The following is a 12785-nucleotide window of genomic DNA, read 5'->3' as shown; positions in this document are numbered from 1 at the left end:
TGTTCAAAAGGATGGCTTTCAATGAAAGTACTGGCCGTTTTGAAACAAAATCTGAAGGAAAGTCCTCTATCATCCAGGGAACGTCCAACATTGAAATCATGTGCTGTAGTTCTGCCACAGACGCAAGAACTGGGATGCTGGTGCCATGCATTTTGCTCAAGCAGTACAAGACAAAAAGAGCAAGTTTCAGATACGCTCTACTGATAGTTCACGGCTCAAATAATTTGGAACCCCATATGGAGTTTAAATTGCAATATGAATTGAAGGACAATGTAACATTGCTGAAGGGCCCAACAGTTCTGTGGAGTCATGGAGAGACTGTTTACTTCACATCTCTAAAGACTGGCAAAGTCTTAAGTGTTCCCATTCAACTTCCATGTGTGCAATTGATTGGGGAGCTGCAAGGAAAAGGCATCGTGATACTGGGATCTAGAAAATGCATGACAGAAGAGCATGGTGATGCACAATCAGACCAAGTAGTCTGGGGCAGTGAATTTGTTGGGTACTTCTTGGAAATTGAAAAAACATTTAATGCAGCAGCGTTTCTACCTCATGCATACAGTTCTGCGGTAACTTGTATGTTTATCGACACAGCAGAAGAATTAGACAACCAATTGAAGTCAGCCGTGGTCGCAGCAACCACAAAGAATCAGTTGATTTGGTTTGAAGGTGGAATCCCAAAAGATGTCTGCCAGCTTCCGTTTGAGGGACCGCAAAAAATAGAAAAGGCGACAACAGGCAGGGAAGATAGCCTGTTTGTTGTTACTTTCGACTGTGGATATGTCTGTTCAGTTTGGAAAGAAGGTTGGCAGGTAACTACTTAATGTGCAGTAATCAATTGGTAAATTCTTATTATTAGTTACTAATAGTAGTTACTCATTTATAAGTTCCAGTGCTTCATAATCAAAGTTGCACAAGCTAGGGCGCTGTCTTTTGAGACCAAGAATGTCAATGTTTAACTTCTCCAAAGCTTAAGAGAGTAGGGTGTATGCATTCCTTGTCTTACACTCAGGAGAGATCGTTTTGTTTAGAGGACAGTACAAGTGTGATAATCCCATGGTGTAACTTCAGACACATTTCCATGAACCTTGAGAGTTACCATTTCATTTATTAAAAAAATAAACTGGTGCAGAGTACATGGATGGAGCATAATGTTCATGAGTATATTTGATATTAAAAACCATATTTTTTGCATAGTTTTACAGTCAAATATGACCGGTTTCTGTATTGTGGACCAATGTTTTTAAGAGAGGTTTGGCCTACACGAAATATAACACAATCTCAAAGCATATTGTTTAAAACACAGCCAATAAAGTTAAGAAAAGTATAGTAAAACATGACCAGATTCAACAAATACCTGATTCCTTCTAGGCTATGACCTGCTTTTCCTACATACTTTATAAAAAGAAAGAAAAAAACAATGTTATGACTGAAACAGAAAATTATACAAAGTGAATCTGATAAACAAGAAATACAGGACTGTTGGTTAAGACAGATGAAATATTTCCTATTAAGCTGCATTCGGGACAAAGCCAATGCTTTTTTTTTTTTTTTAAGGTGGCTTCCAGCTGGCAAGGTATCCAATCTTTGCACATTGACGACTTTGTTCATTGTGGAACGGATCAGGTTTTATTACTCTTTGAGACTTCTAATGCAGAGGATATTTTCGAGAACTACACAGTGACAGATCTTTTTGAAATTACTTACTCCGTAAGTGCATTTTGCTTTTCAAATCAAAGTCCTTACTTCTGCCACCTAAGTTTCCTGGTTTCACACTAGAAGATTGGTTTAATAGCAGAGTAAAAACAGGTGAAATTGAGGGGTTGGACATAAAAATGATACAATTTCAATATGGTGACTGCAGTACTATCTGCCCTAGATCAGTCTCTCGTGCCTTACCCTGATCTTGACAGAATCTTACAGCAGGGAGATCTAGCTTAATTCTCTTGAGTACATGTCTGGATGCCATTTGTCAAAATACACAGAGGAACTCAGAAGTGTGATGTGTATATCGCATGTAATTCTCATGTTGTGTCCAACTTTTTAGCTTTTCTAATAAACAGCATCTCATAATAGCTGTATGAAGAATATTCAGAAAAGCAGTACGGTATACGTGTTGTAAATACATAATATTTTTATTGTGGGGGACATTTTAATAAACATGAATTAATTTCTCTTTTACTAGAGTAATGTCGAAAAGTCTGAAGATGTGAATGATGATAGCGCTGTACAAGACAACCATCTCCTTACTGTCCAAGCATTAGAGGCCAGGCTGCAGGTTCGTGGAAATAATGAGGGTGTAATGTTATTCGTCTAGGAGGGTGCAAATGAGGAGTCTACAGATGTGGTTTTATTAAGATAGAGCAGTGTGGCTTTACAGTAAGTATGAGAGCACTGTTACATCGATCTGTGTGGCAAAGAACTTTAGTTATATAGAATTAGAACTAGTGACTGGTGCGCCTGATTAGAAAAAGCCATACAAAAAAGCATCTATTGCAGAGAATATTTTCTGCCTTCCAGATTCATAGGTGTTCACAAGACATGCAGGGCTACTAAAGTGAATTTATTTCAGAAGTGCAGGTTCTGTACTAAAGTAATATTGGCATGCTGATGCTTGTGTGTATCCAATGTGCTTTTCTAGAGTAAACTTTTTCAGGGTTGGCTGATTTTAAATCAAGTCAATTTAAACCACTTGATTTTTTTTTTTTTTTTTAAATCATTGATTGAAATCATTTTTTCATTTACTACCTATTATATACAGTTTCTCAAGGAAAAGACATGAAAAGTATGTTATTAAGGGAAACATCTTAGACTCCTCTTACTGTCTATAAACTAGAACTCTTAGGGCTGTATTCTGATAACAGCGCAAATGTGAGTGCGGCAGACAGGGCTTGCCCTCGATTCTGTGGCACATAAATGGAGCGAAGACGTAAAAAAAAAAATAAATAAATAAAATTTCTGCACTGAAATGTTATTCTGAAGACATGTCTTGCCCTGTCATATTTGCCAAAGCAATTCTGATGACAGCGCAATGGTGTCCCAAATAGACAATACAGCACTGTGTTAAGGCCCGCTGAAACCAGGTTTATTTAGTGGTACAATCAGGAAATTGAACAATTGAACACTATAAAAAGCAAAGTAGTCCTAAGTAACAACTGTGTGTGTTTGAGCTGACACAGAAAGAGGAAATCAATGAAAGAAAAGTAATGACTGGGATGAGTAAGGGTTTTTTTTTTTTTTTTGTCTATCGTACCCCATCGCTAAATTATTATAGTTCACATTTAGAGGATGCCACAATGATAATAAATTGCTCTATTTATGTATTCATTAATGATTGAATAATTTAGTTTGGTATGTAAGTATTCACAAACCACCATTTCCAACATCCTTAAATTTACAGTTTGGAGGTACTGTAGAGCTACAACTACAGTACTACAAAACAAATTCTATAATAATAATAATTTTTAAATCCTGATTTAATAAAAAAAATAAAATAAAATTGCCAACTCTGCTATTTAAATTTTTTTTTTTTTTTGGGTCCAATTTAAATACAGTGATATGTTTGAAAGTGTTTTGAAGCATTCGTTTATTCCAGGTTTGTAAGAGCAAATGTTTTCTCCTCCCTGTAGTCTGGCCTGGCCTCATTCCAGGAACTGCAGCAACAGTTAGAGGTGAAGGACCGGGTCCTGTCCCAATCTTCCATGGCTTTAACAAGTCTGATCCAAGGAAAGGAGTGTGCTTTATCAAAAGCAGAGGAGGTACAGTTTACCTGCTTAGCACCATCGTAATTAGCCTTATTTGGCAACCCTAGTAAATCGCCTTAACTGAACACACAAACGGGTGACAACCTAAGAAACGTTCTCTTACCTCCTGACAGTATATTGTTTAATTTGAGGTTATCCAGACCTTATTTACTTTGACTTGGATGATACTTTATTTGAACTTGTTGCTTGTTACTAAGTTCACATGCTGCACTGTGAAATCGTGGTCGGGTGAGTAATACATTATAAGAAGGAACTGGGGATTTGAAACCGAATGCAGTACTTCCAACAGTGCTTAGTTTAATGGGAAGGTAGATTTGCTTTGCTTCCATCCAAGTGATCTGTCTCTTCAGTTCAGGGTGGCAACTTAACCCTGTTGATCGATTTGTTAAATGTCCTTAATATATAAAACTTGTCCTTGTGGAGGGCAAAAATGGGACTGACAAGAGCTGTGTTTTTAAAGTCAGGAAAGAAGATGATTACTGTAATGTCTGTATAAGAGGAAGTGAAATTACAAATGTAGTCGCTTTTTTTAACACTGCTTCAGTGGTGGTACATTTTAAAACAAAACAGACAGTCACTCCTAGTAATACAGTATGTGCATTTTCTTTTCCACATACCCTGTTCATAACAATGTTGCAAAAAAAAAAAGCTTTTAAACTTTTATTATTATTATTATTATTATTATTTATTATTATTATTATTATTATTATTATTATTATTATTATTATTATTAAATATCCCTAGTCCAGCCATTCAAGCCTGCTAATGGAAATGTGTTTTTTTGTTAGCCAAAAAAAAAAACTGTGACTGCTTTTAGAAATAAATAAATCATTGCCTAAACTAAACCAAACCAAAGCAAATTGTACCTGTTCTAGACAGTGATTCAGAATGTTTGTACTTACAGGAAACTTTATTAAATACTTTAGTTAATTGGATTTTTAATTTACCTTTTACAGACTGTACAAAAGTTTATCAGAGCTGGGGGTCCCCAAGTGGCTTACCTGGTAAAGTTCCAGTAGCGTTGTAGTCTCTTTACTACGCTACAGAAATCCCAACTGACCTAGTGTCCGTTGAGCTAAAAGCGGACATCTGTATGTATGGTATAGAGTAAATATACTCCCTTCATCTTTAAGACATCATGCCAAGTTTAGATTCTGGACATTTGGTTGAGCTCAGTGTATTTTGGAGCTGCCACATTCACTCCCTGTTTAATACGCACAAGTGTACACCCCTAATGAGACTCGACTGGCTCTGCTTGGAAAGCTAATGTGAATTTCATTAGCTAAAAATATTTTCTGAAACGGTGAAGGCTTCACAGCTTGCTAGTTAAGATGCTGGTTATTGAGTCATAGTAAATGCTAACAGAAAAGTGTATACACCAGAATGAAGGTTGTGCCGTTCATTTTAATGTGATTTAATATACAATTTATATGCAGCTTTGAGATCCTATAGACCTGGGGTCGCCAACCATTTAGTGCAAAAGAGCCAAAGTGAAATTCAGAGCAAGTCTCTCCAACAAATTAAACCCTATACATGGTGAAACAGACTCCAGCAATAGAAACACCTGGTAGACCTGAAAGAACAGTGAGGCTGCATATGATGACTGAGTCGCGCAGCGGTACCTTTGTGTAGATGCTACTTGTATGTGTTTTTTTTTTTTGTTTGTTTTTTTTGTTTGTTTTTGTTTTTTTTAAAGTGTGAATTAGACTAATAGCCATATTTGGTCATTTGAAGAGCCAGGAACCATAGCTTGGCAACCCCGGCTATAGACAGTACTTTGTTTCATTGGTAAAATGGTTATTGGTAGTCTTGAATGGTATGGCTTCACAAACATAATGAATAAAAAGGGTGTACTGGTACTCTGATTGATTAAGCTTGACTTCTGTATAGTCTGTTCCAAGTATTCTTAATTCATGTACATTAACTACTGATGGTTTATTAACTTCAGCGGTGCCCCACTACAACACAGCGCCCCCTTCTGGGAATTATTACTCAAGTGTGAATGCAAAGTAGTCAGTTTCATTAACAAGAAGAAAAAATAAATGTACAAATTAGGGGTCTTAATTCGGCAGCCCATCACAGAGTCTAGGGTCAGAAATATATTACTTAGATCAAGTACAGTGCTACCCGTTTTAAAGTGGTTGTCTGGGTCCATAATTAGGAGGCTGTGTTATTTGTGTTTCAACTTATAACGAATATTGGCATTTTTGTTCCCGAAATGAATTACAATGCCCACAAGTCAAACTAATATTGTAACATACAGTGAGAAATTAAGGAAGGAGACACAATTTGCATGTACTCGAATCCAAGGTTTATTGGGACAACAAACAGTCTTGTACTCTCACAGCAGCACATTCACACAGCAGCTTGTCTCAGTCTTTAGTGCAGCACATTTTTTTTCATAGAGCAGCTCTCTTTGGAGTCAGTCTTATCAAGAAAACCTCTTGGTTTTTCTTTGTCTTTTAACTATGGATAGATTATAAAATAAATACTAACTAGACACCTACTTAGCTCATTCATGCATGGCATCAGCAGTATCAATTCTGATAAAGCTCAACTCACACCACAAAAAGAATTAAAAGCACTGCAAATGAATCCCTTTCTTTTATACTCCCATCATTGTTTTCCTCAAAGATGGATGATAACACACTGTAACACAATTTTTGTTCCTGGGTAGTAAGTGTTATTTCCTAATTGCTTATGCCTCAAAAGTAAAGAAAATGGCTATTATTCCCCACAAACTTTGCATTTGTGACCAGGACAGTGATATTTCAAAATATCACTATTTCCAGTGAGAAAACGGGCAAATGTGTGTCTTTTCGTTCACATAAAGTCAGAAAAAAACAACATATGAATCCAAATTAACATGTGTTTATACCAAAGTAATACAAAAATGACTACAAAAGATTTAGAAGTGAGTAGTTTTTCGAGATTTACGATTATACTGTATTTACAGTATAATCGTAAATAACACTTACTACCCAGGAACAAAAAAAAAAAAAAAAAAAATTGTTACACAGTGTAATTATTTAATTTGCATGGGGCAAAGCAAACAACTGGTACCTGTTATGTATTTCCAGCACTGCTGGACATTATTTGCATCCAGGCATAATTAAATATCAGATTTCTAGGCAGCTGCCTTCTTTGTCTGCCCAAAGCCCAACAAATAGCAACATTGTAGTTGACTGTTGCCGAATTCACATGCTTTTAAGCACTTTCGGACCACATTGAGAGCATTTACAGTAAAGCACTTTAGGGTGGCCCAAGCTGTGAAAAGTACTATAGCAATTGACCCTGAAACCACTTAAAACCTGAGACTACAGGAAAAAACCTGGTGTTGGGGCTGTGCTGAAACTGAAGTACACTGGTCCCTCTCTCGCAGTCAGACAGACTAAAAGATGATGTAAAGTAGCATAAACAGAAAGGCCAGTTCTGGATGAAATCAATTTCTAACTTTATTTGTGTCAACATGTCTGCTTATTTCATAGAGCTTTGCTGAAGTAAATGCAGTGTAAGACCCTCTTCTTGCTTCATGTGAGGAAGGGGAAGGAAGGGGGAGGGGAGGGAGGGGAAACAGGCTTTTGGCTTGAACTGCAAGACCAGACAGCATGTTGCACTATTACCCAGTAGCATTGTAACTGGGATTTTTATTTTGAAACTGGCTTTTGTTATAGAGAGATGCAACTTTTAAATATATCGGAATACACAGCAGGATAACAAATGTGTGAATCATGAGATGAGCGTATAATATTTTATACAAAAGTGTGTGTAACAGCTGGCAGGTGTTTTTCTATGTGTTTATCCAACCACTGGAAATACATTCAGGCAAAGCAGTCGCAAACTGAGTATCATTGCTTAGTTATTGTCGCTAACAAAAATCAGTTAGTATTGCTCTTGCTTGGTCATGTCCCCACCTCTTTAACAACTTATTTCCTGTCATTAACCAACCAGTTGTCCCCCATTTACTGAAGTATACCTGTAACATTTCCTGAGAGAAAGGCATGGAACAGAAAACTCTTTAACCTAGTTTAGTACTGGTATCATATTTTAAAATTAACATACATGTTTGCAATAATGTGTTTCTTTCAAAACTGCACATTTCCAGACTTATGTTGCTAATGGTGGTGAGACAGGTGCTATTCATTGTGTTTTGATAGCTACCATTACTTTTACATGGTTTTATTTACACTATTTTAATTGGAAATGTATCCTGGGAGGAAGTGGCTCATTAACTGAGTTTCTGTTTCAGGAAGGTTTGGTCTCTCTGTGGGAAGAGGAGACCTGCACTGAGATCGCCAATGGCGAGGTTCTTTCTGTGTCCAAAGATCTCCCAGAGTTCGTGGAGAAGGTGTGGCAGCGAGTGGTGGATGACAGCTGGGTCGTAGGAGTGAAACTGACAGAATCAGCTTGCTTGTAAGTACCCAGTTTGAGAATTGGATGACACGCATAATGTTAGAAGTAAAAGACCAACTTTTGTATTTGTGTGCATGTGTGTTTTTTTTTTTTTTTAATACAAAATTCTATTATTACTAAGCCCTTGCTGGAAATCAATTTTGTAACCTGCCAGTTTATTTTGGATTGTTCGAGATGCTGCATCAAGGCAGTCTTTTTATCAGGCTTACACAGGGACTCTGGGAAAACCACAGGTGCACAGAACCGTGAACTATTGATTTTTGTTCAGGCTTTCTATGCGGAGGACCGGTGCTCTGCATCTGGACTCAGTCATGCCAATAGAAACAAGCAACTGCAGCATACTAGACACAGAATCCTCCTCCATGGCACCTTATATGATTACAGAGCTAGACTGTGGCATAGCTTCAAAGTGGCAACTGTTTTTGTAGTACGTAATACCAAAAATAATCCAAATATGTATTTTGGCTCTAAACAACACGGTTAAGTAAAACTAAGCATAATCCACACTCTGAAACTGTTACAATTTCCCTGTAATCAGAAACTAATTTGGATTTAGCCTTACTTTTTGCAGCGGTAGATGTATCTAAATTTTCTAGTGACAGGGCAATTTCTGGGACCAATTAACCTGTTTAACAAGTTAAGATGGGTTTCTCTCCCAAGTCATTTCTAGCCTGTTGTTATTAGGAAGCTCTGTAATGAAACACCAGCTGCAAAAATAAAAAGCGAAGAAGAATATCGGGCCAAGTTTAATACGCTTTTACTCCAGTGCAAAGTTTGCACAGCTATGTTATCTAAATTCAATAAAGCCTGTGCATCAACACTAGATTTATACAGTGCAGCATCTTGGCATTACAATTATGGAAACATTTAAAGAGATTCCACAACAGCAGTTCAACTGTAGGCCACAATAACTCCTCCATAACGTCTGCCTGGTTCCTATGGTAACGGACATAGTCATAGCCCTTGGGGATTCATTAAGGGCACTGGTAACATATTGGCGCTCTGGTAAAACTGCTTGGCAGATGTTAGCTGAAGAAGCCAAGAAGTTATTGTCATAGAGTTCCTGATATAATAAAGGAATTGAAAAATAGACTGTCAGATTTATGCTGAAAAAATTGGAAACAAAAAAACATAACAACTGAGCTGTTGTCTCTTGGCTGTTGCAACATTTTAATAAGGACATTATATCATTGATCTAAAGTAAAGCTTTTCTTTACAAATGGCCTGTCCATAAAGCAGTTTTTTGTTTTACAGATCACTGGATGATGTGAGTTTATCGTTATTGATGGATCAAGACATCTGCACAGCCCCTGCAGTCATTCAGTCACAGAGTAATGTGCTCCAATTCAGCAAGTCTCCTTTCTCTGTGCCATTTCCCCAGTGTCAGGCAGAACCGCTAGCTAAAAAGACTAGGCTGGCATCAGAGAGAAGTGGGGGAGATTCAGGCACCAGCTATATTGAAAAGTCGTGTTCAGAATTTCACAGGAGTCAGACACAAACTGTTACCACTGTGACAGACCTGTCACCACTGCTAGCTTTCAGTAACCTTAATTGCTCTGTGATGCTGCGTGCCACAATAAACACATTTCACAAAGTCAGCCTGAGAGCAGGAACACCAGTAGTTTTCCAGTGCAGCAGAGTTTCTTTAAATCTGGAGGACATTTCTCTTGGAAAATACTACCCCAAACTATTGAACAACAGCAAACTTGCTACAGGTAAAGTTAACATTTACATAGCACAACTCTGCATTCAATTTCATCCTGGAAAAAAAGGACTTGCAGCAGTAAAGTGCAAATCAACACAATTCACAATTTTTGAAAGCTAACTTTCAAATGCAGATTCTGAAGCCCTCCTGTTGTATTTTAATTGAAAACAGCTGTTTTTCTTGAACTGTAGAGTTTTGATGAAGCATTTGCTACAATTTGGCTATAACAATACAAATTTTAAGTGTGTTTGATCTAATTTACACTACCATATATTCTTAGTCTTTCAAAATAAATTTGGTTCCTTCATTTCTAATAAACATGAAGCATTTCTTCCCTGTGTTAAAGTTTAACCTGTGACCATCAAAGCCCCGAGACTCATTTTCAGCTACATTAGACTCTACTGAAGGCTTTGGGCCAAAGTTGACATAAAACTCTGCATTTTGTATATTTTGAGCTTGACTATTTTGTTTTAAGATTCATTTATTTATGTTTAAATCCTCCAGAAGACGCTTCCGAAGATTTATTCGCTCTGATAGCAGTGTCAAGAAAGTGGTCATTCCAGATACACTCTCACAACCATACACTTGGGGATCTTAATGACTGGCTGTTGGGGCAGATGCAGTGTCAAAGAGCTGGTGTGAACCCGGACTACTTATTGTGTAACAACCAAGGAGCTTCTGGTGTGATTCTGTTTAACTGGAAAACAAAATCAGCATTTGATGGTACTTTACACATCCTGTGCAGGTAAATTAAAAAATGTACTTTAAATGAACAAAACACATTTAGGCACTGGTATTTGTTCTGTTACTCTGTTGGCATTTCTGTGTGTGTTTGACACTAAAAAGGTCAAATATGTGTAGTTTTATGGTGCAACCTTTTAGCCTTCAAATCTATTTGGAAAACTCTGCTACCATCAAACAAAGCAATTAGTGTGTCAATGTGTCATACTACTTGACAAGTGGAACCCACTGCTGCATTGTATTGCTTTGGGATTCAAATCCTGTTCTCCTGCGATTTAACAAGAGATTCTATAAAAAAAATCAGAATGTGTTTGACTCCAAGAAAATAGAATTGTGCATTCTAAAGAAAATTATCTAAAGGACTTCTCCACTGTAGTGGTCATATACAGTAGAATTGTTGTATGTCAGCTTAAAAAAAAAAGGCAGTTTTTCTTATCTGGGTGTACTTGTGTTTTTTTTTTTTTTTAAATGCAGAATTAAAAATAAAGTACATAGTTTAACATGCATCCTAGTCGTTACAGTGAAACAGTCGAAATTTGCTATCATTTCAATTATTAGTTAATCGCTTTACCATTTAGGGCATTTCCAATCATTTAAACATGTAGTAATGATGATTGCCTCAAGTACAGTGCAGCTGTATGTATTAAAATAACAACACAGTTCGTCTAGCTCCCAAAACTTTTTTTTTTTTTATAATTGGTACATAAGGAGAGTAAACTTCATGAAGCCTACACCATAAATAGAAAGTGTACACATTAAATATCTTAACCCTGGAGGTTTCAATGTTGGTTCTATTTATGCTGTTAGATTCACTGGAGCTTTATCTTTTATGGTTCATTAATTCCTTCATGTATCTTCTCTGCTTTTCTGGGTTTCACATGTGAGGGTTAACTATTATTGGTTAAAAAGTTTTTATTGAGCTGGTTTGATACATTAGTGTTGCACAACAATGAATTTCACAACCCCCCCCCCCCCCCCCCATGTGGATTTGTAGAATTATTGCATTAATCACTCATTCCTTGTCAATCCCTAGTCTACTGCTGATTAATTAAAAGACAGTATGCTTATGTTTTTATTGCATTTGTTGTTAATTTCTATAGTGTATTATGTTTGCACTTAAGACAATGCTGGTAACATTATAATATATATTTTTTATATTTAAGGCTGCAAGTGGAGAGTAACAAGAAATAAAATACCGTAACGTGTGTATTTATTTTTTAGAAGCCAGGCCGTTTTACTGAAGTGTTTACACTCTCTGTCTGGGATTCTTCCTCCGTCTTGTGAGATAAAGTACCTGAAACTGGGGAGAAAAAAAGACCTGGCAGACAGCCTAGCAAGTGCTTTAGAAAAAGAGCTTCTGATGCTGAGAGATTCCATCTCCTCATTGGTAAACAAAACCAACATGGATTTTACTGTGCGGGTCAGATCAAAGAACTCGCGACCCACCTCTACAGCCGCCTCCTTGGACGCCAAGGCCCAGCTGCAACATTTCAGAGAGGAATTTGCTCTGGACCAGGAACTAAGCAGTTTGGGGATGAGTTCAGAAGTAGATGGAGGCATCTGTAAACGGGTCATTAAAAACCTGTCTGCGGTTCAACTAGATGTGGACAGGGTGGCCTGGGGGCTCTGTAAATCATACTCCCTCTTCATGGACCCCTAAATCAATGATACAACAATGTTATTGCCACTTATATGTATGTATAGATAGATTACTGATGTATATAATGTTCTTGGACAACTGGATTAATACAAGTGTGTAATGGGAATATGGAACTATTGTTCACCTGTATGTGAATCTTGGATGCCAAACATGAAAAATAATATTAAAGATGGCATTTGTTTACACACAGTGTTTATTATGGACTGGTTTTTCCTCTCCCCTATTTTTGGTTCTCAGTAGAAGCACTTTCCTTGGTGTTCTGATTAGTAATCTGATGCATTTGGATGTTATGAAGACATGCTGAATATCAACTTGGTTATCTGTATAACAACCATCTGAATTAGTCTGGGAACTCCATTTAACTGGAGCCACAAGATTGGAAGCTTCATTGTGATAGGTGTTCAAATTGACCACATAAATGCAGGATTAAAAAGGTTTAGAAAATGAACACATTTTGAAAAGATTTTCTTGTTTCTCATATATAATGTTCCAGTTCAACCCA

The 12785-nt window shown here is 37.0% G+C and overlaps 1 protein-coding gene across 1 annotated transcript in view; it reads left to right on the top strand.

The window, feature by feature from the left end:
• LOC121321297 (Fanconi anemia group B protein-like) overlaps window positions 1–12431 on the top strand; it is a 12596-nt gene extending 165 nt beyond the window's left edge. Inside the window, exons 1-8 of the mRNA XM_041260196.1 lie at window positions 1–812; window positions 1558–1710; window positions 2186–2278; window positions 3630–3758; window positions 8014–8177; window positions 9432–9892; window positions 10387–10627; window positions 11845–12431. The exon at window positions 1–812 is cut by the window's left edge and continues 165 nt beyond it. Coding sequence (XP_041116130.1) covers window positions 1–812; window positions 1558–1710; window positions 2186–2278; window positions 3630–3758; window positions 8014–8177; window positions 9432–9892; window positions 10387–10627; window positions 11845–12283 — 2492 coding nt within the window. The 3' untranslated portion in view covers window positions 12284–12431. The remainder of the gene's footprint in view (window positions 813–1557; window positions 1711–2185; window positions 2279–3629; window positions 3759–8013; window positions 8178–9431; window positions 9893–10386; window positions 10628–11844) is intronic.
• The last annotated feature ends 354 nt before the right edge of the window (window positions 12432–12785 follow it).

Source organism: Polyodon spathula, chromosome 9 (genome assembly GCF_017654505.1).
Source record: "Polyodon spathula isolate WHYD16114869_AA chromosome 9, ASM1765450v1, whole genome shotgun sequence".
NCBI classification, from domain to species: Eukaryota; Metazoa; Chordata; class Actinopteri; order Acipenseriformes; family Polyodontidae; genus Polyodon; species Polyodon spathula.
Note: the sequence above shows the minus strand (reverse complement) of the source record. Positions and strands in the feature narration are given on the sequence as shown.